Here is a 24,281-nt window from a genome sequence, read left to right as displayed (position 1 = left end):
TTCCAGGAATAAAGAACATGCTTCTATTGCTTACTATAATTTATTTACTCTTTGCCTTTTAAATTGAATAGTTGCTATAGGTATGATCAGTCCAATAAACTTTCACAACAAAGACCTGAGGGGCTATTAGACCTCAAAACTTCCCTCTAAATTAACAATATGATGATGTTCTGTAGTTTTTAGGATAAATGTACTTTGTAAACTACTAGTTTGAAACCTATGTCTGATAAAAATAACTTACTGCTTCACCTGAATATGTATCTGAATTAAGTCACCTACTGGCTCAGTTGTGTGTGTGAGCCACATATATTTATAGGATGCATCTGTTCAATAAACCATGAGATGCACAAGACAAACTAAAACTCCCATATTCCATGAAGGTATTAATCACAACCAACAGATTATCTCAGTAAGCCTTGTTCTCCCTAAATGGCTTAATTAAGCATTCCAGCTAATAACCTGGGTTTGGGCACCACCTAATGGCAGAAAATGTTTTTTTAAAAATCCTGGCCAAGTCCAGTAGCTCATGAGTCTAATCCCAGTGCTTTGGGAAGCGGAGGCAGGAGGATCCTGTGAGACCAGGAGTTTGAGGCTGAGCAAGATACGATTGCACCCCATGATTGCATTAATGTACAGCTATGATTTAATACAAAAAAAAAAAAGATACGATTGCACCATTGCACTCCAGCCTCAGTGATAGAAGAGCCCGTCTCTGAAAAAGGAAAAAAATTCCTACTTTGCTTCCTGTGGCTTGCTAATTTTTATATTTTATCTTATACTGCCGTAGAAAATTCTGTCTGCTTTCTTAGAAAATTCTGTCTGCTCTTTCTTGACCTATATTAACAGTTTATTTTCTTCCCCCATCTGATCTTTTCTTTCCTCATACTGGCATTGTCATTATATAATTTATAATGTTCAGTTTTCTTAAATGATTAAACTCTTTCCATACCTACTTTGGAATATGCTATCTTTCACAGTGGGAAAATATACCAAAGAAATGAAAACTGTAAAAACCATTTTAATTGCATCATTTTCATTAAGATTTTTACTCTTCTGCACTGTATATCCTAATAACTTGTTGAAGAAAACAGTGTATATTTCTGAAAACACAGTACTTTTAAAAAATTAATTCAGCATCTTAACATTGCTAAGACCAATTCTGAATGCATAAATGGTAACATACACACCTTTGACACTATATGCATTGAATTTTTTCAAGAAGTCCTTGCCTGAACCTAATGTTCATTTTGTGATTAAACAGAGGTAAAATATTTGGGACAGTATCAAACAGATAACCAGTGTTTTAAGAAAAGATATTTATTATTTATACCACTGCAATTAATCCTGTAAGAACAATATACATCATGTTTCTTTAAAAGGATCAATTCCTTTCAAATACAGAACTGTATAAAGCAATACTGTCAACACAAAACAGTGGTCACATTACATATCTCAGGCTTAAGCATTGCAAATATGTTTTTTAATCTTATGGCTAAATATTTTCACTGAAACAGTGTTAGCACTTGGACAAGATAATAGCTGCAACAGAACAAAAACTTCTTGTTCATGCTCTTTAGGGCTGAATCAGTACTATGTCCCATTTAAAAATATATTGCCTTTAATTGTTTTTATGATAAGGTTTTAGGCAGACTAGCTTCTACTTACGCACCAAAAAGAGATATGTTCTCTTTCCTTAGTTTTATTCTGTATCTTCTGTTTTCTATTTCTCATACTAGGACACAGATGTATCATGACTGATGTTTTCCAGTTTTAATTAAAGAACACTTACACATATACTGACCAAACTGAGACAATTCAGAATTCAGAAATGTAACTAGTAGAGTACAGAAGAGAAACTGTGTCTATGACAAAGGAATAAAAAATTCTTGATAATTTTAAGCATAACAAACTAGGTTCTTTATTTAAAAAATTTTCTTTTTGGTTTTAAAGGAAAAAGCATCAGTTTCAAGATGGGTTTGGTCTTCAATTTAGTTGGACAATAATACAATCAGATAAAACCATAAGACATAACTTGTTTGTAACATCATGAAATGACACTGAGTATACATTTTTCCCACCTTTTTTCCTGTGGAAAAACAACTCAGTAATCAGTGATGGAGAAAATATTTTCCAAGAGTAACAGAATATCTATATAGTCAAAGAGAATCATTTTTTAACATATTGCTATGATTTTCAAAAAATATAAAATTAAATTTACAAAAAACCGGAAGACCAAATATAAGCAGTCTGGTATTTGCTTCAGTGACCAGCACTACCATAATGATCTCTAGCATAAAAGCAAGAAGTTCATGGATCTCAAGCATCGTCAGTAACTGCCAGTATAACTTGTAACTACTGTCCTTGCTTCTTTGAGAGATACCTGCAAGAAACAAAAATGTCAAAGCTATACCATGCTAAGTTCATGAAGACACACTAACTTTTCTCCCAAAGGATGTTTAATAAAACTTTCAAGATGAGTAGCACTAATGATCACTAACATCTGTTAATTGTATGTCAAGCACTGTTCTGAATACATTTATTCTTTTAAACTTCATAACAGCTCTATGAAAAGCTTCTATTAGAAATTATATTCCTATTTTATAGACACAAACAACTTAAGCAATTTGCCCAAATTCACATAGTTAGAAAGTGGCAGAGCTCAGATTCAAAACAAGGATGCAGGGCTTACACTCATTATCATTCCATACTACTACCTTACTTCCAAATTACCAAAGTCCAGCTATCTTAATATTGCAATTTCTAAATATAACTCAAACCCTATTTAATGAACTTTTTTTTTTACATAACGATAGTGGGCCAAAGATCCTAAGACTCAGATCAAGAATATAAAAAATGCAAGATATGAATTTACTAAGCAAAGTTTTCTGTATATTATTTAATAAGAATCTATCACTAAATTAAAAAGTTCATCTCCATTTCTCACATTGTGAACTACTATAACGAGTGGTGTGTGGGTACAGAAAGAATTCTTAAAACCAGCAAACTTGGATACTTTTTTTTGAGACAGTGTTTTGTTCTGGTGCCCAGGCTAGAGTGCAGTGGTGTCATCAAATCTCACTACAACCATAAACTCCTGGGCTCAAGAGACCCTCCCACCTTAGCCTCCCAAGTAGTTGGAACTACAGGCATGTACCACCATGCCTGGCTAATTTTCTTACTTTTGTAGAGACAAGAGTCTTGCTATGCTGTCCAGGCTGGTCTTCAACTCCTAACCTCAATCAATCCACCTGTCTCAGCCAAAGTGCTAGAATTACAGGCATGAGTCACACCACCTGGCTCCTGAGCACATTTTTATGGGGCAATTTGCTTGCTTTGTGGCACTACACTAAACATCTTCTCTATGACTCAGTTACATCATCTGCAATTTGAAGATAATTAAAATGTCTCATAATAATACAATCCAAATAATCCTTCTATTAGGATTATGAGACTCTAATAAGAAGCTATGAGTCAAAATGATCTGAGAAGCCAAAAGTAGAATCTGAAAAGCCAAAGTGTTATTACACAAATAGTTTCTTTTGTTGTGGTATTACTGGAACCAGATCTTTAAAGATCTAATTCCAAAAAAATTACTTAGTAATCCCTTCCACTTCTCTAGAGTTTTTTCCCTGCCTCCAAATCTTGATGTTTATATGCAGTCTATATCCAGACTTATGCTTAGAAAAAAAACTAGACTATATACCAAGATAGTAATAATAGTCATCTTCAGAAAGGAAAATCAAGAGTAATTGTTTTTTCAGTATAATAAAGTTTTTCCTTTTTCAGCTACACACGGAAGTGAGTTATAAATTTTAACACTATTCAGAAAATTTTTCAATTTATATTTTATATGATGTTATGTTACAGCATGAGAACAGAGATTATAGTCCCATGTGATTCACAAAGGAGTGGCCTAATTTCACAAAGTTATTTAGAGGTAGCATTGTGAAGGTGTAGTAGTCTCTCAAGTGCTCTCTACTACAAGTATTGAAGAGTTTATGAGATGTGCCTAGATAAACAAGTAAAACGTTAAGACACAAGAGGAAAATACTATTTGGGGGATGTCACTGGATTAGAAAATATTTTAAGCTGGGAATGGTAATTCATACCTGTAATCTCAACACTTTGGGAAGCAGAGGCAGGAGGATTTCTAGAGCCCAGAGTCTGAGTCTGCAGTGAACTATAGTCATGTCACTGCACTCCAGCCTAGATGACAGGGCAAGATCCTGTCTTTTTAAAGCAAAGTTTTCTTTATATTATTTAATAAGAATCTACTACTAACTGCTAGCTCATGCCTGTAATCCTAGTACTCTAAGAGGCCAAGGCAGGAGGACAGCTTGAGGTCAGAAGTTCAAGACCAGTCTGAACAAAGTAAGACCCCATCTCTACTAAAAATAGAAAAACTAGCCGTAGCATTGTGGCAAGCACCTGTACTCCCAGCTACTCAGGAGGCTGAGGCAGCAGGATCGCTTGAGCCCAGAAGTGTAAGGTTGATATGAGCTAGGCTGAGGTCACAGAACTCTAGCCCAAGCAACAGAGCGAGACTCTGCCTCCAAAAAATAAAAAGGATAAAAAAATAAAAATTAAGAGTTAGCAGGGTCACCAATTTTTTCATTCATTAGAGTAAAAAGAAAATGAAGAAACAATTAGCACTTACCTTTCCCAATATTTGTGATTTAGCTCCAAAAAGTCATCTAATTTTGCTATTTCTTTGAGGTACTGGGTTAATTTTAAAAGTTCTTTGTCTTTATCTCGATTTAAGTGCGCTTTCATAAAAGGCCTTATCTATTAGGAAACAAATATTACTCAACACTTCACATTGCATTAGGACAACAATAAACGTACACAATTCCATCATTTTAGAGTTAATGAGGCTAAAATATCACCAAGCACATCAATACTAAAAATTACTTTTCTATTAGCCTAAGTTTAATAAATAGAAAGTCATGTATAATGTTTACAGTATACATTAAAAGCTCTTCCATCTATTTTACCTAAAAATTATCTTTTCAGTCTGAACCTGACACCACCAGCTTTCTTAAGAGCACTTGAACCCCTACGTGGCTACTCTACTTTGCAAAACTGCTTAGACTTTTCCCTTCAATCATTCTAGTTGTTTTTTACTAATTAATTTCATTCACATTATTTCACTCATAAAAAGTTAACCCAAATACAGGGGCAGCGCCTGTGGCTCAAAGGAGTAGGGCATCAGCCCCATATACCTGGAGGTGGCGGGTTCAAACCCAGCCCTGGCCAAAAACAAAAACAACAACAACAAAAAAGTTAACCCAAATACAAGCTTGATCTGGTAGGAAAATAAGATAAATTTTAACTTTAATAATTTCCATTTATTTTTCTATGAAATATTTGTGTCTGAGATATAATTACACTTTCTATAACCTGCCTTTGCTCATATTTTATCATGAGCATTTTTCTTCGTCACTAAATTTTCCATAAAAATCATTTCTTAGTTATGCAACAGTTTTTCATAAAAAGAATAATCTTTCATTTTCCAAATTTTTAAGGTTGATGTATTTTAAGACAAAAGGATTCATTTAGAAAACACTACCTTCAACTATAAAATTCAGGATAGTAGATGGGGTGGAGGATTGCAATTAGTAGATGTTGATTTTGACTTGGGTGATAGTTATAGGAATGCATATGTTTATATGCAATCTGTATCTAGATTTGTGCATATATGTGCACTTAGAAAAAAGACTAGAAGACTATGAACTAACATGGTAATAGTGCTTATCTCTGTAAAGGAAAATCATGAGTAACTGTTTTCTCAGTGGAATAAAGTTTTCTTTAGAACAATTATCTTTACAATTTGTTAAACTGTAAGTTTCATGCACTTTCTGTTATAGCATCAATAAAGAGTATTGCTTTTCCTTAAAAGACATCGGCTCTGGGCAGTGCCTCTGGCTCAAAGAAGTAGGGTGTGGGCCCCATATACCAGAGGTGGTGGGTTCAAACACAGCCCCGGCTAAAAACTACAAAAAAAAGACATCGCTCAAAAATCTTTAAACAACTCAAGATAGCCTCTCAAAAATTTTAATTAACTTTAGAAAAAATGATATGTCTGGGATTTGCTTCAAAATATTATGGAAGAAGTAGGTAGAGTATAAAGCAAACTATAATAATCCATGAATAAGCCATTCAAACTGATGACAGATACATGGGGTTTTGTTAAACAATTCTACACAGTTTTGGTTATATTTGAATGTTTCTGTAATACATTTTTTGGAAAAAAATTACACATATGCCTAAAGCACACATGTGAGGACTGAATAAATCTTACATACCAAGTATTATTATATCCTTATTCTGATTTGTCAAAAATTAGAATTGGTCATTAGTTATCAACTTTACATAGTAACACTGAAAAATGATTGACATTTATAATCACTGTCACTTACTCAGAAGCAAAAGCAATGAGCCTAAAGGAGTCTCAATACCATAGCTATAAAGAGTAGGGAAGATTTCAAATATTTTTCATATATTTTTCTTCTGTCATTAGAAAAACACATCACCAGTCCAAAACTGACAGAAGAAAAATTTGCCAGAAATTCTACTCTCATCAGAACAGCTTGGGGCCAAGGACATCCATGTACATGGCTGTTAGCTGGGCTTCCAACCCCCTTGATGGAAACCATAAGAGCTGTCCATGGTTAAGTCTGCACAGGGGCGAGCACTTGTGAGAAATCTCACTTCCATCAGGTAGTTTGGCAGTGCTGTTTCACAGCAGCAGCAGTGAAGATGGAGAATCAGAAAGATGCTTTAAAAAAAAAAAAAACACCCTATTGGATTGAAAAAAAAAGAGAGCGCAGCCAAGTGTAGGGGCTCATTCCTGTATTCCTACTACTCTGGGAGGCCGAGGAGAGTGGATTGCCTGAGCTCACAGATTGGAAACTAGCCTGAGCAAGTGAGAGACCCCATCTCTAAAAATAGCAGGGTGTTGTGGTGGGCACCTGTAGTCCCAGCTACCGGAGGGCTGAGACAAGTGAATCGCTTGAGCCCAAAAGTTTGAGGTTACTATGAGCTATGACACCAAAACACTCTACCGAGGGCAACAAAGTGAGACTCTGTCTCAAAAAAATAAATAAATAAAAAAAATAAAAAATGCTCTTTCAGGCTTTGCTTAGGCCCTCCTGCTGGGAGGCTGGGAGCCTGATGGGATGACAGCCGTGAATAGTTTCTGTAGAGTCCTGGGCAATAGGGTCATATTTCAAAATAGCTTTCATTCACTTCCTAAAGATTGCTAGTAAATAGTAAAGGCAAATAGTAACTTTTAAACTACAAATACACAATGTATCAAAGTGATTCCAAATTTAAACAACAGGAAAGGATTTTAGAACTGCAACAGAAATACAGGGTCAGTGGCTGGTAAATAAGATTTTCAACTCAAGGCCCTGCAAAGGGTGAAAAATCTACTATTCACCTAATTGACTTCACTTGTTTCAGTATCACTGTTTATGGGACCATTTTTCAAAATTGATCTAAGTTATCACCAGGAGGACAGGCAACATATATGCCCATCATCTTGTCTCATATCAAATACTTTTAGAAATTTTAGATTTGTCTAGATTAGCTGAATTCTACCAACTTTTCCTTGTATAGACAAAAATGGAGTTTTCAGAATATCAGCTGTTTTATCCATGATCAACATTCATATTCTTTAGTTCAATACTATATTCATATTCACAGTTCCTTCTACATACTGTATGTCAAACGAACTAGCAAACTTAAGTTATTAGAGGTTAACTTTAAAAAATAAAGTCTTATTTTTAAAATCTGAATGAATGCTTGAGATTTCTACTAAGTACATTATGAAACCATGATAAAGAAGCATAGTATTTGAAAATATTCCTCAGTTTTCAGAACTGCTCTAAGTCAATATGGACAAATCATTATTAATTACCTTTAAAGAAGTTTTCAAAAGGAGACATACAAGAGACCACCATTGTAATGACTAAACATATCTCCTGAAGTAAAACTTGGGGGGACAGAGACATATGTATTTTTTAGGAACCTTCAGTGAGTCTAGTGAGTACCCCAGTTTTTTAAAAGCCCTTCTGTAAAGTAGCATGAAAACTAGACATTTATAATATCATCTCACCATGTATCAAGAGATGAGTTGGAAAATAAAGTTTCCTATACACATGAAACTAATGTTTGTAATTTCCTTAAACATTATAACCTCACCTCCTAGCAAGATTAGTTTCACAGAAAAATCTCTTCTAAGACTCAAGAATACATTTTATACCTTATACCTGGTGAACTACATACAGGAAAGGTATTTCTCCCAAAACCTCCAACAGAAACCATTTTCTTAAGGTAATTTTTCTTCCAAGTCAACAGCTTTTATATTTGTGGCAATTCACTACCTAGATGAATATATAATACTTAGACCACCCTTAGTTACACCAAAGACCAAATAAACAATCTCTAAGGAAGGCTTCAAAAATGTACTTTTATGTTTTTTCTTTCTTGCCTTTTAAAATTATTCAGTTGGCACAAAAGTTTAGGACTGAGAATAAAAATGCAGACTCTATTCACATTAGTACCATAATACAGAGCTATTTTTTTCCATTTTCATATTGTGCCAACATGTAAACAACTACGTGGACTAGAAATTTTTAAGATTCAAATTTCTCTTACCAATTCTATGCTTCTACCAGGATGAAATCTCACTATCACATGTATACAAGGATGCACTCAACTGCTTGCTAAGATAGCACTGACCTGCAAACCAAGTCACTAGATTCTCACCCACATCCTATCACTAACTAGTTATATACATGCTCTTGGGCAAGTCATGAACTTCCTAATCCTCAGATTATTGCTAAAGAAGGCAGGCAAGATGACTGTGGTTCCTTATAGATCTGGCATTCTATAATTCTAAGACCTGAACTTACCCTATATTAATTTTCAAAAACTTTCATTTCAGTTGAAAAAGAAAAAAACAAACTACCCTTACAACTAGCTCTCCAGCTCTTCAGAACATCAGAAATTCCAAGATTTGTATCATTAATAAAATATCTGCTAATTTCGCTTGTTACTCAAAGTCAGCAACCCCATGTTGCTCTCCACAGAACTAATCAAAAATAAAATACTTGAATGAGTTAGCTAACTAAAAAGTTATCAATGCAAAAGACAGGATGTTCAATCTTACATGAATTTTTCTAAATACTTAAAATTTTTCTTGCCTGTGAGCATAAAAATTAATGAAATTCAACACTGTTCACCACAAAAGTTCTACCACATGGTCCAGAATACGTGAGCATATGTAAAAATCATGGCTTACCTTTAGTCCATTCTGTGGGTTCATTAGAAAATTTCTTCCTATATCATCAAACATAATGGTGTTTTTTTTGCTGTAAAACTCCGAAAACTTTCCCCATATAACACCAAGAGGCTTTACCTTAGAATGAAAGTTTAGACTTAGCTCAAATTTTAATAGTTCATCCTATCTTAAAAGCAGAGATATTGCAAACTGCCTGCAAAACAATCCAGAGCACTCTTTCCTCCCATAAAATGGCTGTGAGCTGATCCTAAGTGTAACCCACTTTAAACACAACAAACCTTGCAATGTTCAAATTTCTGAAAGGTCTGTCCATGTCTAACTGAGCTAAACTCTTTATAAAACTTTCTATAATTTTAACATGAAGATTTGAGGGTAAAGAAAGAATAATTATTTAATTTAAAAAGTAAGGATCTAAAGTAATTGTTTAGATGACTGCTAAGCAAATGACTTCCTGGGCTAATACAAGCCTTCTTGGAGCTTTGGCGTCACATGGGGTCTCTTTTCAAAACTAGAACACCTTACTAAGAGAAAAAAAATGTATATGGCTCTTTTCATTGATAATTTAAATATTTTATAGAAGAAAAAGTTTCGCCTTTAACTCAGTGACACAGATGCATAAATTTTTAGGACACCTGATTGCTTAACTTCAAAAGCACCTTAATTTATAAATTTTTGCTCGTATTTCTGAATTCTTAAACTAAAGCTTCAAAGAGGTAATTTCTTGTATGGTCATATCTGTTGGTACTTGCATGAAGGCTCTGTTAAGACTACACCATAAATAAGTGGTTGCCTCTAGGGGCTCAAAGGAAGACTTTTCACTACGTACTTTACTTTTGTTTTGGAAATTATGTGACTATCTTACTCATTAAGAAAACTTTTTGAGTAAACAAATTTTTAGAAGAAAATTACCTTTGCTGAAGGTCAGAATCTCATTTATGATAACATAAGATTATGTGGTAATAGTACTTACATGAGATTAGGTGACAATAAATAAATGGTGACAAAGCTTGTATGTTTTCTTTTTCTCCTTCTAGAATTTATTTTAATATAAAGAAATCTTTTTCCTTCCTAGTGTCCTGTCTACTGCAAAGAATGTTATTGAAATATTTTAATTTTACTAAAATTTTACTTTCCTAATTTTTTTTCATTACTTGCTTACTACTGAAACAAAACTCTCCAAATACTTGAAGACAAATATATAGGAACGAACAAATACGCCATATTCTTGATTTTTTTAACCAACAAAAGCCTCAAGAAATATGACAACAAAGGTCATTGTTTATAACACCTAGAATGAGAAATCCTACATTGTTTTAAAAAGTGCTCTCTTTTGGTAATTACGTCAAGCACCTAACACTGCTGGCCACTGAAAAATTTGAAAAGATAGAAAAACACAAAGTAAAATTTTAAATCATCTATAATATAGTCAGTACTGAGGATAACAATGAGTTATTCTGCTGTATCTACCTCTAGGCTTTTTTATAAATAGCAGCAGCCTCAGAGAGTTCATAAGATTTGTTTAGCTAAAAGGAAAACTAATCCAAACAAAGTTTAAGAACTATTTTCTAATGGCTTGCTAACACTCCTCTCTAAAAGACTTCTTTCACTTTAAGTGTCATGAAAATTTTTAAACCATTAGATATTCTACTACATCAAATGACCAGCTGCGTTTCATTATATGGGTAACAACAGTTTATATATCCAATTCCCTATTGCTGGATATTGAGAATTATTTTTAATTCCTTTAATTTCTCACTGTTATAAACACCATGTTTAACATTTCCCCAAATTTTTTTTAACATCAAGATTGTATACACTTTAGTAGGTAATTATATTTTCCCCCAAGGTATGCAGCACTTCCTTTATTGAAAAAGTTTCTATGCCATTAAACCACTTTATTTTATATTTTGATGACTTTCACACTGACTTCCTAAGATTTCCTAGTATCCTACGTTCTCCCCAATTCCTATTAGTTTGTGTGCTTTCAAATTGCATAGACCATGTCTCATGCATCTCTTTATCCCCAAAGTGCCTATCACAGGGCCTTACATAGAGTAGGGGCTCAATAATGAGAAGTTATTTGATGAGTAAACAAACTGAAGGGCCCTAATCTTTTTAGCTCAAACTTTTTCTCTTAGCGTTCTTGCTGCTATTCTCTCTCTAGGGCCAGACATCTCTCACCCCAAAGTACACGTATCATGATGTGTCTATTTTATTACCAGTTTCATGTAGGGCAGGATGAGTATGTCTTGGTTTGTTTCTAGTCTATTCCTTGATGATATTCAGTATTTTTCCCACCAACTCTGTCCAGCAACCTTGTGCTATCATCACCACGGGACAGTTGTCCATAACCACAAGTTCCTTTCTTAATATCCCTACTTCAAGATCCTTAATTTTATCATTTAAATTCAAATTTTTTTTACCTTTAACATATTTTCTTATGTCAAATTCAACTGCCACTCTACTATCTACTCACATGAATTTCTAAATTTTTTCTGTAATTTATTTCGCCGGGATAAATACAAAAACTATACAACTATTTACCACATCTTTAAATCTAGTAAGATGGCTTCTTACATCTATTAATCCTCTCCTTGGAGTATGCACTGTTATCATAGCAGCACTGTCCAACATGAAGGTAATCTTATAATTTGCATTTGTGCTCACTCCCAGCTCCTATAAACACAAAAATTCGTGAGGTTAAAATACAATAACATGGAGTATTTCTAAATATTCTAGCTACAATTTCCTATAATACCAAACTTCTACCCTACTGGCTGTGGCATCTTGCTAAACAACTAGTATTTTAGCTTCACTTAGCTTAAGTAAATAACGGCAGTCCAGGGAAAATAAACTAGAACAGATTACTTCCTAATTTACCACGTTAGAAGACCTCATCACTTTTAAGTATTACACATCAAAGAAAAAAAAGGAAAGTATTATTGTAATATAAGGAAATAAAAGGGGGAAAGCTTAGCTGTAATTTTTCTTAAAAAAGACAGGAGTTCAGTAAAGTCCACCATTAAACAGACTTTAACCTCAACCCTGCTCCTGATATTGGCAGTTATTTCTGTACTATACACCGTCCAGTAAGAATAAAATTCAGTTCCAGAACTTTTTAACAAGACAAACGCGTTTCAAAACTTTTTTTTTTTTTTTGGCCGGGGCTGGGTTTGAACCCACCACCTCCGGCATATGGGACCGGCGCCCTACTCCTTGAGCCACAGGCGCCGCCCTCAAAACATTTTTAAATGGATTCTTTTCTAACACTTACTTTCATTTTAGCTTCAATCCACTTCATATTTGTTGCAGCTAAAACAAGAAGAATGATAATAAAATACATATGAAAATTTTAAATCTCATTTTTAAAAATGTATATAAGTAAATTTTCTAAGATCAAAAGTTTTAATGCTTAATAACATTCCCTAACACAGGGGTGTCCAAGCTGTTTTTCCCATCTGCCACACACTGAAAAAATTAAGAGTGGTCTTGGGATGCACATTAAATACACAAATACTTACAAAAGATGATCAGCAAAAAAAAAAAAAAAAAGTATACTTTTCATTTTTCATAATATCTGGCACCAAAGATAAGCAAAAAAGGTCCTCACAAAATCAGCATGCAGCCCCAGGCACAGGTTGACTACCTTGTCCTAGAATATTTATAGTTGTTTTTCTTTTAAATACTTGTAATAATAAACTTATGTTAGGATATCTTCAAGACAGAATAAAATTTAAAAAGTTTTTTCTCTAAGATATAAGTACCAATGCTCAAAAGAACTTTAAACCTAAAATATTTATAAACAAAACCAAAATTCTTTTGGTTTTTTAAAATTCTTTTAAAAAACAGCCCTACCACTATTCTTTATCAATAATTTCCAAACTTAAATTTACAGTGCCAGGATCACAACTTCCTTCCATGTTCCTACTTCCACGCACAGACGAGTATAGTGTTATATCCATATAAGAATATTGTTACATGTTAAAACTACCCAGATTCAGTGAAAATCTGCCTTTTATCAGGCTCAGCAAACTCCATGCTCACTGATGCTAACAGCTTACAACAAAAAAATCAGAGATAAATTCACAAAGTGTACCTACGTTATCTATCTACTCACTGTCAGACAGTAACCAGAATTCAATCCTCATGGTTATGTGCTTCTGGTCTCAACGTACTAGATCAAACTACATATGTATTACCAAGTAAAATGCTTAAGAGAAAAAGCAGTTTAATTATTTAAAGTGTGTGTGTGTTTTAAAAGCAGAAGAGGTTTATCTAAGTTCTCAAAATAAAACTCTTGACACACGTATACACTAAGCAAAAGAATCACTTCACACGCAAAATTGACCAATTGAACCAAAATGTTAAGAGATTGTTGATCTATGTTGAAAATAGTCACTAGATGTTAAAAATTTAATTCAGTATCTACTCTGTTTCCAAAAGCTTCTAATTATTAAGTAACTATTATATGTCAGGCATTGTACCAGTTGTTGTATTGATATTTTTATTTCTAGAACTTGTAACATAGGTTTAGTTAGTATTTCTTGGATGAGGAAATTAAGGTTCAGAGACATTACGTGATCTACCTAGTATCACATAGTAGTAAAAGAGCCAGAATTAAAACTCTAGTCTATTTAATTCCAAAGTGAAGTCTACCCTTTTCAACATACTACCACGAACTATCAACATTTACAAAACAAACTCATTTTAAATACATGATTGTAAAAGCTGCTCTAGATTTAAAACTCGGCAATAATAGAGTATAAAATTTTTTCTCAAGTGACATTTTATTACTAAACAAAAATTTAATTACCAGAAAACTTTCTACACCTATTTTATCAAACCAGAAAAATACTATTACTTAATACCTATAATTGATGGTATTTTATTTAATTCACAGTGAGTATAATTCTTCTCTGCTTATAGCACTGCCAACCAGCAACACAACTTTAGATATTTGTGTGGAGGGAATGTAAATCAATGCATTGCTTTATTTTTTCAAGAAAGTCTTGCTACCAAAAAAAAAAAAAGTCAATTGAACTAAATAGTGCAATTAATAATACAGAAAATTTCCTTCTTGGGCAAACTCATTATCTTACCATGGACATACATTCTTGGGATGGTCTGTAGACCACAATTTGAGGAACAGTGCTTTAGTCTATATATTAATTTTTCCTTAAGAAGTTCATGTTGCCTTTATTTCTGGAGAACTACATCGCTTTGATTTATTTTTAAGCACGTATTTCTCCAAGTGAAACTGGGGTGAGGAAAAAAGGAGAGAAAGCAACAATATTTGGAAGCATCAAGAATTCTACAGGAAAAAATCAGAAAGAAAAACTTCTAATCAAGGTGAGGCCATTGTGAAAGTGAGGCCATTTTTATTTTGACACTATAATGCACTCTTGTCCTATACTTAACTATCTCAGTGGTATTTGGCAAATGTATGTGTCAGTTTAGGGGGGCCTTTTATTTTGACACAAGGTTTCACTCCATCACCCTCCCTAGAATGCAGTAGCACCATCTGAAACTGTTGGGCTCAAGCAATCTTCCTGCCTCAGCCTCCCAAGTAGCTGGACTATAGGTACTAGCCACCACATTCGGCCAATCTTTCTATTTTTTTGTAGGGAGAGAGTCTCACTCTCACTCAGGCTGGTTTTGAACTATTGGCCTCAGGCAATCCTTCCACTTGGGCCTCCTGAAGTACGAGGACTGCAGGCATGAGCTACCATGCCTGGCTATATGTGTCAGTTTATCGTGTGATACATGCTTCATTTTAAAAATCTGCTAAAAATAAAAATTGTCTCATATTTAAACACAGGTCATATTAAATCACATTTTATAGAGCAAAATAATATAAAAGACAACCATATTTCTATGTAAATCTAAACAAAAATATAGCTTACACCAAATAACAATGTCATAATCCTCATATGCAGATGTTAGGAATTCATGAAGATAGGGCCGCATTAATTCTACCCCAGTCTCTGCACAAGACCTATGGTCTAAAAGAAAATTGATCATAAATGATTATTAGTTTATTATCATGTAAAAGTTTCCAATATCAATGAAATTATAATAAAATATAATATATTATGAAATGTAATGTAAATATTCAAATGCAAACTGTTTCAGAATGAACTGACAAACGCAGCCAAACAGTTTTTGTTTGTTTTTCTCACATTAACAAATTATTACTGCTGAATCACTCATATCTAATATGTGTAATAACTAATATGCGTCGCATCTAATTGTGTACCAAAGCACACAGTTTAAAATTCTTGAGATCCAATTTCAGTCAATTTTGCTCAAAGTGTGAAGAGCAATACTGAAAGCTCAGGCTTAAGTAGCAAGCTGTGAACTGTTTTCTCATCTAGTTTCTAAAATTGAAATGTTATTTTATGGTAATAAAAACAAAGCAGGTCCACCTATACTCAAAATTTGCCAGCCACTTTGCAGATATAATCTCATTTCAACAAAATGACAGTCTAATTAACTCAATTAAGTTTTTAAATAACCATATATTAACTTAAGGTCACTATTTAAAGTTTATGATTTGAAGTACATAAATTCTAATATCATGAGTTAACTATTTCTTGCCAATATTAAAAGGTATGATGAACATCTTTTTTTGACATGAGAAATTTTAAATTCAAGAAACTACTTGAATATAATTAAACAGAAAACCAGGGATGAATATAAAAAGTAATTTTTAAAATATTCTTTATAAACATCTAAATGTTAAGCAATATTCCATGGTGTACATACACCACTATTTATTAATCCATTCGTGGATCGATGGGCACTTGGGCTTTTTCCATGATTTAGCAATTATGAATCGGGCTGCAATAAACATTCTCATACAAATATCTTTGTTATAATGTGATTTTTGGTCTTCTGGGTATATACCTAGTAGAGGAATTATAGGATTGAATGGCAGGTCTATTTTTAGATCTCTAAGTATTCTCCAAACATCTTTCCAAAAGGATTATATTAATTTGCATTCCCACCAGCAGTGTAGAAGTGTTCCCTTTTCTCCACACCCACGCCAACATCTCTGGTCTTGGGATTTTGTGATATGGGTTAATCTTATTGGAGTTAGATGATATCTCAAAGTAGTTTTGATTTGCATTTCTCTGATGATTAAGGATGATGAGCATTTTTTTATATATCTGAAGAGGGAGAGGGAAGGGACGGAGTGGGGGAGGGTAATTGGTGGGACCACACCTATGGTACATCTTATAAGGGTACATGTGAAACTTACTAAAGGTAGAATATAAATGTCTTAACACAATAACTAAGAAAATGCCAGGAAGGCTATGTTAACCAGTGGGATGAAAATATGTCAAATGGTATATAAAACCAGTGTATGGTGTCCCATGATCGCATTAACGTACACAGCTATGATTTAATAAAAAAATAAATAAAATAAAATAAAAATATCCCACAGCCAAAAAATAAAATAAAATGTTAAAAAATAAAAAATAAAAATAAATAAAGGTTAGTCAATAGGGAATAAGTTGGTTAATTCATGATGCTCTCACAAGCTAGAATACTAGATGATCAAAAAATACATATATGAATAATATTTAATGACTGAGATGTTCAACCTATCATTAGGTAAAAGATAAAAAGATATAAATGCCAGAAGATACACATGAGAATATAAATATATCTTTGGGCCTCAGAATGAAAGATTCTGACTTTTTTTGCTTATCTGTGTTTTCTAAAATGAATTTATTTTTGTAATCATAAGAGAGGCTTTCAAATATTTCATGTGAACCATACCTTGCTGAGAAAAAATAAACAGGAAAAAAATCTGTGTAACAGAAGATCAAAGTCATTATTAACTAACTTACCAAATAATGTATAATCAACATCTAGCACCAAAAGCTTTTTCCCTTCCCTAGGAGGATTCAAAATTTCCACTTTGTACTCTTTTACTCTTCGAGAAATTTTCAGTAGGTTTTCTTCTCTAATGAAAAAAATAAAATTAGATGAAATATCCACTAATTCCCACATGACAACCAAGTTCTTTGAAAGTGAAAAACACTTACCTATTTTCTACTTCAACTACTTCATCTTCAATATCAAAGTCATTGACAACATCATCATTGTCAGGAGGTGGACCTAAGACATCTTCCTATTAAAAGGGAAAAAAGTTTTATGTTACCATATTATCTTTAACAAATACACGCACAGAATAAAAATCAAGTGAGAGGCACAATTTGAGTTCAAGAGCCTTCAAGCACACAATGGAAAATTTCCACAATTAATTTGTCATGTATGTCCCTTGGACAGATTTACCATGTCAAACTTGACCACTATTATATTTATAGTTAACTATATACTAAAACATTCCGCAGCATTTATTTTGTGCTCAGTTGCTGAATTAATTACATTCACTGTGCAGCTTTTTTTTTTTTTTTTTTTTTTGCAGTTTTTGGCTAGGGCTGGGTTTGAACCCACTACCTCTGGTATATGGGACGAGCGCCCTACTCCTTTGAGCCACAGGTGCTGCCCCACTGTGCAGCTTTTTACACTGACTACTAGACTGATGATTTTACCACAATTAAAACTATGATATAACAGTATAGTATAAATCATAATTATCTTCAAAGAGACAAATGGTAACAAAAGTAAACATTTACCAAGCTCTCCTCACGAGTTCCCATCATCATGATTTTAGTATTTGGTTTCAGTTTGAGAGCTCCAAGCTTAACATCATTTTCTGCAGGTTTGCCTACAATACAAGCAAATGACTGTTTTCTCACTAAAGTTCAAGTGCTGGTTTCACTATTCCATTATACAAAACCCTAACATTAAAAGGTTTGGTACAAATACCACAGCAGTTTTTGTCTGTTTCTCTCACATTAACAAATTATTACTGCTGAATCAGTCATATCTAATATGTTAAAAAGTCAAAACTAATACAAGGGTTTTTTTCCCTAATTCCATCTTAGACCTTGTTTCTTCAACATGTTCATTTTCTTCAACTAAACAAAATAAATTCATATTTGTTGTTTAAGATACAGATAACTTTTCCAGGAAACCTTAAATTGAGTGCCTACAATAAAACTGGAGATTTACTGCTACTTGAAACTCATCCTTCAATGATATAACAAACACAAACACCATTAAAAATCCCTTATAAACTGAATATGGACACTACCTAATAATTTTTAAATGTCATCTTTACTTTTGAAACAGAAAAGATAATTTGGGAAGACTACAAGACCAAAGCTGTAATGAAAATTTTGTGCTAAAAAACAGATACCAGAAAATAGTAACAGTTTCACCTGAGACTCCTGTAGCAAAGGCTTAAAAAGCAAACACCAGTTGCTTGTTAAATAATGTACGATCAATATCTAGTACCAAACTTATTTTCTTCAACTAAAGAAAATAAATTCATACTTGTTGACAGAATCAAAAGTGATCTTAATGGCAGTATTTTCAAGTAACCTTTAATATTCTTACTTTTACCACTAAAATCATTTTAGAAATATTTCTATCAAAGAAATCTTAAAAATAGCAAATATAAATTATTATTAAACATTAATTCATAATTATTAAATTTATAATATTAAAAATTCAATGCAAAAAGTTTGAAATGTGGAGAGAATTACCTTTAACTTTGAGTCCGAGTAACTTCTGGCGTTCTGGCAGCACTCCTGTAAGGGTCTTAAGAAACTGTTTGAGATCTAGCACAGTATCATCTTCTGAAAGTGTGGTCACTGAATATTCCTGTCCACCCCATTTTACAATGATAGGGAGAGCCATTCTCGAAACATATGAGGACGCAGCTTTCCTTCAGGAAAAAACACCTGGAAAGGAAGAAACATACAAATGAACACTGTAAAACAGATCCTATAAATGTATATAGAAGCCAAACTTGAAGTTTTATAATGTGAGTGCCTTCAGCTTGAGCCCTATTTTACAACTTGATGATAAAGAGGGTTCCTCTCCTTACAGAAGTGCTACAAGAACAGAAATTACCAGGAGTCAATATTAAATTCCCCCATGCTCTTTAAATTTGGCTTAGAGTTACTACTTCCTAATATTCTCAGATTTACCCTGTTGTTCAATTGGAATTATCATTAAAGAGCTACCTATACCCCTCCTGCTCCCTTTGGTCAGGTTTATACGAAAGGCAAGTTCCTCCATAACAGATCACCCACGTTCATTTAACATTTGCGAGGTAATGTGGTTTAGATATTAAGAGCAGATGCTAGGGCCACACTACCTCGGTTCAGGTCCTCTTTCTCCCACTTAGCTATTTGACTTTGAGAAGTTACTTGACTCTCAGTACGTGGGTTTCTTTATCTATGAAATAGGGATACTACTATGTACTTCTTAGGGCTATAATGAGGATTAAATTAGTTAATATATATTTATAAATCAAATAGTGCCAGGCATGTAACTAAGTATTGATTTAATAAATATTTTTTAAAACTGGAAGTTTATTATATGTTCCAGGCACTGTGCTAAGTAAATATTAAATAGCTACTATTTGCTTCTTATTTTATGGACAGTTTTTAACCAATTTTATTTTAAAAGGCTACTTGATAAGAAATTTCCCTCTTTTAGAATTAAGGAAACAAGCGTTTTGAGAGGCTATAGAGTCTGCACATGGACACAAAGCTGGTAATAGAATAGATCTGATTCAGTATCAGATTCTGAAATATCAGTTTCCTCCCCTACACAATTAGACCAACAGAAGTTAAGACATTAGAGATCAGTAAAAACAAAACCTACAGGCATACATCTAAGCAAACAAAGATTATATATAGCAGCTTCTATTCTCATCAGTAATCATATGTAGGTCTCTTCCCCCATAAAGCTTTCTATCTTTCATAAACTTGTTGCCACCACAGGTCAGAAAACTGAATTTTCTAATCTCAAAATCCTGATATTTCCATATCCTTTCACTTATTTGATGAAACACATGATTGCACTGTTGATGCAAATACAAGGACCAACCAAAAGAAAGAAGGCAAATTTTGAATCTCAATATGCAAAAATTTGGAAAGGAAGTGTTTTCTAATATGCCCATTAGAGCACATACATTCATATTTATATTACCCATATAGTATGAACATAAATATAAAATGTATTTATATTTACTCTTATGTTTATAATCCATTCTATTAAAAATTTAAAGCACGTGTATTAAATTTAGAGCAATGTATTCCATTTTAGATAGAATTTGCTCTTATGAGCTTCAATTAAAAAACCAAATGGAACTTTTGAGTCAAAAGGAAATAGAGTTGAAATATTATTCTCTAAGAAGTAGGAATACAAACAATTATTTATAAGAGCTAGGAAGACAATCAGCATTAAAGTTCAGTGACATCACTTGAGTTCCAGATGACCTTGGACCAGTCATTGTTCTTCTAGACCAGTGGTTCTCAACCTTCCTATGCTGTGACCCTTTAATACAGTTCCTCATGTTGTGTTGACCCCTAACCATAAATTTATTTTCATTGCTACTTCATAACTGTAATTCTGTAATACTGTTATGAATCATAATGAATCTGGTATGCAGGATGTATTTGGGTGACCCCTGTGAAAGGGTCATTGGGGCCCCCAGAGGGGTAACGACCCACAGGTTGAGAACCACTGTTCTAGACAAATGCTTCTCAAAGTGGTTCCTGAACCAACCAACAACACTGGCCTTACTTGGTAACTTGTTAGAATGTAACAGAGGTGGAGAAAAGGGAGCTAGCAATTCAAGTTCTAAGAAGCCTCACACCCCCAAATCTGATGAATGCTAAAATTTGAGGGCTACTGCTCTAAGATCTTCAATATGCTCAGTCTTAAAAGACAGTGCGCCAGATGGCATGGGCTCTACGTGCTGAATAAAGTAGCATACAAACATTACCAATCACCTATACCTACCACAAGTCGAAATTCCAAGTTGGCAAATGCCTTAAAGAGCTAAGTATAACAAAACAAACACCATAAAAAATTTTAATACTTGAGTCTTTAAAACTTTTAAGTTACTGAACCTCATTTCATCACTATTGAGATGATTCACACCAATGAAGCAGCACAATATAAATGCACAAGCTATTGTTTTCACATTTAATCTCTCATACGATTCTAATATTTTGTGTAATTTCAGACCCTATCAGATTTATAAACTGAAAAATGACTCAGGGAGGAGGAGTGGAGCGAAGGTGGCACTCAAACGCAAACAAGTAAGCAAAAAGTATATCTTTACAGTAAACCTGGAGTCAAGAACAGCTGTTTAGTTAGGCTGGAGTTCTTCTGCCTAACATACTGTGTTGACTTTGCCTAGTTAATTTCTACTTCTGGGCCTCAGTCTTCTCAACCACAAGATGAGGCTATTAATATTTACTGGACAGAAATAATGTTAAGGCATAAAATAACACCTGTGACAAGCACTTCGTAAACTGCAAAAAGCAACATGAATTGTGGTAGTGATAGGATAATAATATGTTAAAATAACTTCATTATGTCATTTAATCTTCACAATCTTGAACCAACAACTTGTCTGCATTTTACAGACGGGAACCTGAAAAAGAAATTAAACAACCCGTCCAAGTCCACACAACTAAAAAGTGACAAACGAAAACAAAAAGGGGGGTGTGGGGGTTTAGGACAAAGGCAGAAATTTGAAAATACAACACCAGAAATGACACTTTGAGAACTGATGGGAGAGGGTTAATTCTTCAACAATCCTAGCAAAAGGTTAACTGTGAAGTACTCTGAACTCCTGGCCAGGACAGCACATCAGCCGCAACTGCGAGGTGGTGCAGAAGCGAGAGCTGTGCAAAGCGTCTGGCACCGGACAGGATCAGAAGGCAGGTAAGGGCTCCAGAACCAAGAGGGCCAAGATGCTTTCAACCAGGAGGGTAAGGGGGGGATGGGGGGGGAAATGCACAAGTCCAAGAAGAGGGAGGAATTAAGTTTGGGAACGCAAAATCCAGTGGGGCACAAGAAGGCCTCGAAATAAGCGAGAATGCCGGAACCGAGGGCAGCGGGCCGCGGGGAGCGCGCCGGGGTCGGAGCCCGGGCCCTGGGCGTCGGGCTAGGATGAACGTGGCTCCCAGCCTGACGCAGGCGGCGCAGGGCAGGACACGCCGCACGGGTAGCAAAGCCGCAGCCCCCCAGCCCGAACGCCGTTTCCACGGGCAGCGCGGCAAGGTGCCCCGCGCCCCCTCACCTGGAGCGCTGAGTAACCAGCGGCAGCGGACGCAGAAACCTACTGCAGCGGAACCAAAAGCCACCGGAAGAGAAGGGCGGGACCGGAACCGGCTGAAGAACCGGAAGTGGGTGGTCTGAAACGGAAACATGCTGGGAATGGGATGGCTGCTTACTTCTTTCGGTCTCCTTTTGGGTGCTAATTTTAAGTAACCGCGGCCAGGGATCCCCAAAAAGCAACGAGAAAGCCACGCCTTTCAGAGACGGTAACTCCTGTGCAGCTGCCCACAATCCCTGGGTGGCCTCTGGCTCTCGTCGGTTCTGCGCATGCTCCAGCTTAAAGGCTCGTCTGCCGGGTGGGCGTTCTGCTGGTGTGACGCTTACTGTATTGTTATGCCAGAGTCAGAATTGGGTGTGGGCTGTTCGTTAAGTTATCCAGGTGTGCTGAGATTCTTCTCGGGATTCTGGGTTGTGACTCGTATGGCCTTATTCCTTATGTTCCAGATGATACTGAAATAGTGATCTTGGAGAACTGAAGACTTTGAAACCCCAGGGGCCACCAGCGCTAATAATATCAAAGGCTTAGTATTTTACCCGTTTTACTCCATCCACGGGGAAACTGAGGAGCATCAGGAAAGAGAATGAGCGAACCTAAGTGTCTCAGAACCTAGGGAGCGAATCTCAATATGAGAGCTGCGACAGAGATGACTCTAATCGCATCCTGTCTTATCTCCGCCCTCCCATCTCTGCGGCTCCATACCGTCTTCCCTCTGAATACAAGAAACACTGACAAAAGAAATTTTAGACTTTAATGGAAATTAGGAGCAGTCCATACAGATAACTCCAACACGAATTTGACAGAGAGGTAACTGATGCCTGAGTCAGTCTTGGAGTGACGGAAAGAAAGCAAAGACTCAAGATTAGTGTTACAACGGTTTTTTAGTTTGGAAGCACACTGTTTTTTTCTTTAAATTTCCAATATGACTGTACCCTTAGTAGAAGCACACACTATTTTACATTCTTCTTCCCTTTTTTGATAATTTTCTACTGCACTATTAATGTGTATCGGCTCATTTAAAAAATTAAGACTTTTCAGTGAAAAGTATGCCCTTCAAAAAAAAAGGGAAAGTCTTACTCAAAAAATCTTTGCCTAGACCAATAATACTCTGAAGTGTTTCCCCTAACCGTTTTCTTCTAGTAGTTACATGGTTTCAGTTCTTATACAGTATTTAAGTAATGTACTCACTCATAGTGCTGATAATGAAGATCTCATGGAGACAGAGAATAAAATAGTGGTTACCAGAGGCTGAGAAGTGGAGCGGGGAGTGGGAAATGAAAAGAGGTTTATTAATGGGTACACAAATAAGATTAGATAGAAGAAATAAATTCTAGTGTTTGATAGCAGAGTGATTATAGTTATCAATAATTTATGTTAATATTTCAAAATACCTAGAAGATTTGGAATATTCTTAACACAAAGATAAATGTTTGAAGTGGTGAATATCCCAATTACTCTGATTTGATCATTACAGATTGTATGCATATATCAAAATATCACATGTACCTCACCTTATTTATGTATCAAATAAATAATAAATAAATTTTGAAGGAAAAGAAAATCTAAAACTAAAAGAATTTGTAAAAATATATATATATATATATATATCACACATTAATAGTCAAGTCAAAATGATCCTCAAAAGACAAAGATTGTTCTCGGAAGGTCCTGGGGGGGTGGAGGGCGGGGGGGTGGACGGACAACACGATCTTGAACTCCAGAATGAATAATCATTTTTTTCTCAGTCCAACC

General features: G+C 34.6%; 1 protein-coding gene across 1 annotated transcript; it reads right to left on the bottom strand.

The window, feature by feature from the left end:
- Positions 1-1,301: 1,301 nt before the first annotated feature.
- On the bottom strand, positions 1,302-22,573 carry UBLCP1 (ubiquitin like domain containing CTD phosphatase 1). Its single transcript, XM_053567133.1, has 11 exons — positions 22,494-22,573; positions 18,931-19,128; positions 17,956-18,047; positions 17,362-17,447; positions 17,164-17,279; positions 15,211-15,309; positions 12,582-12,619; positions 11,885-11,983; positions 9,308-9,424; positions 4,658-4,785; positions 1,302-2,380 (listed from the first exon to the last, which is right to left on the bottom strand). Exons 2-11 carry the CDS (start codon positions 19,082-19,084, stop codon positions 2,353-2,355), a joined length of 957 nt encoding a protein of 318 aa, XP_053423108.1. The 5' UTR covers positions 19,085-19,128; positions 22,494-22,573; the 3' UTR covers positions 1,302-2,352.
- Positions 22,574-24,281: the final 1,708 nt, after the last annotated feature.

Source organism: Nycticebus coucang, chromosome 17 (genome assembly GCF_027406575.1).
Source record: "Nycticebus coucang isolate mNycCou1 chromosome 17, mNycCou1.pri, whole genome shotgun sequence".
NCBI lineage: Eukaryota > Metazoa > Chordata > Mammalia > Primates > Lorisidae > Nycticebus > Nycticebus coucang.
Note: the sequence above shows the minus strand (reverse complement) of the source record. Positions and strands in the feature narration are given on the sequence as shown.

What these genes read in the sequence shown, in the direction of transcription:
- UBLCP1 (XM_053567133.1), bottom strand. Translation starts at nt 19,084, where the DNA reads ATGGCTCTCCCTATCATTGTAAAATGGGGTGGACAGGAATATTCAGTG. An exon ending in ACTCGGACTCAAAGTTAAAG is followed by an intron (nt 18,048 to 18,930) that starts GTAATTCTCTCC and finishes CTTGTATTGTAG; the next exon opens with GCAAACCTGCAGAAAATGAT. An exon ending in ACCCACAGAATGGACTAAAG is followed by an intron (nt 4,786 to 9,307) that starts GTAAGCCATGAT and finishes GTTTCCTAATAG; the next exon opens with ATAAGGCCTTTTATGAAAGC.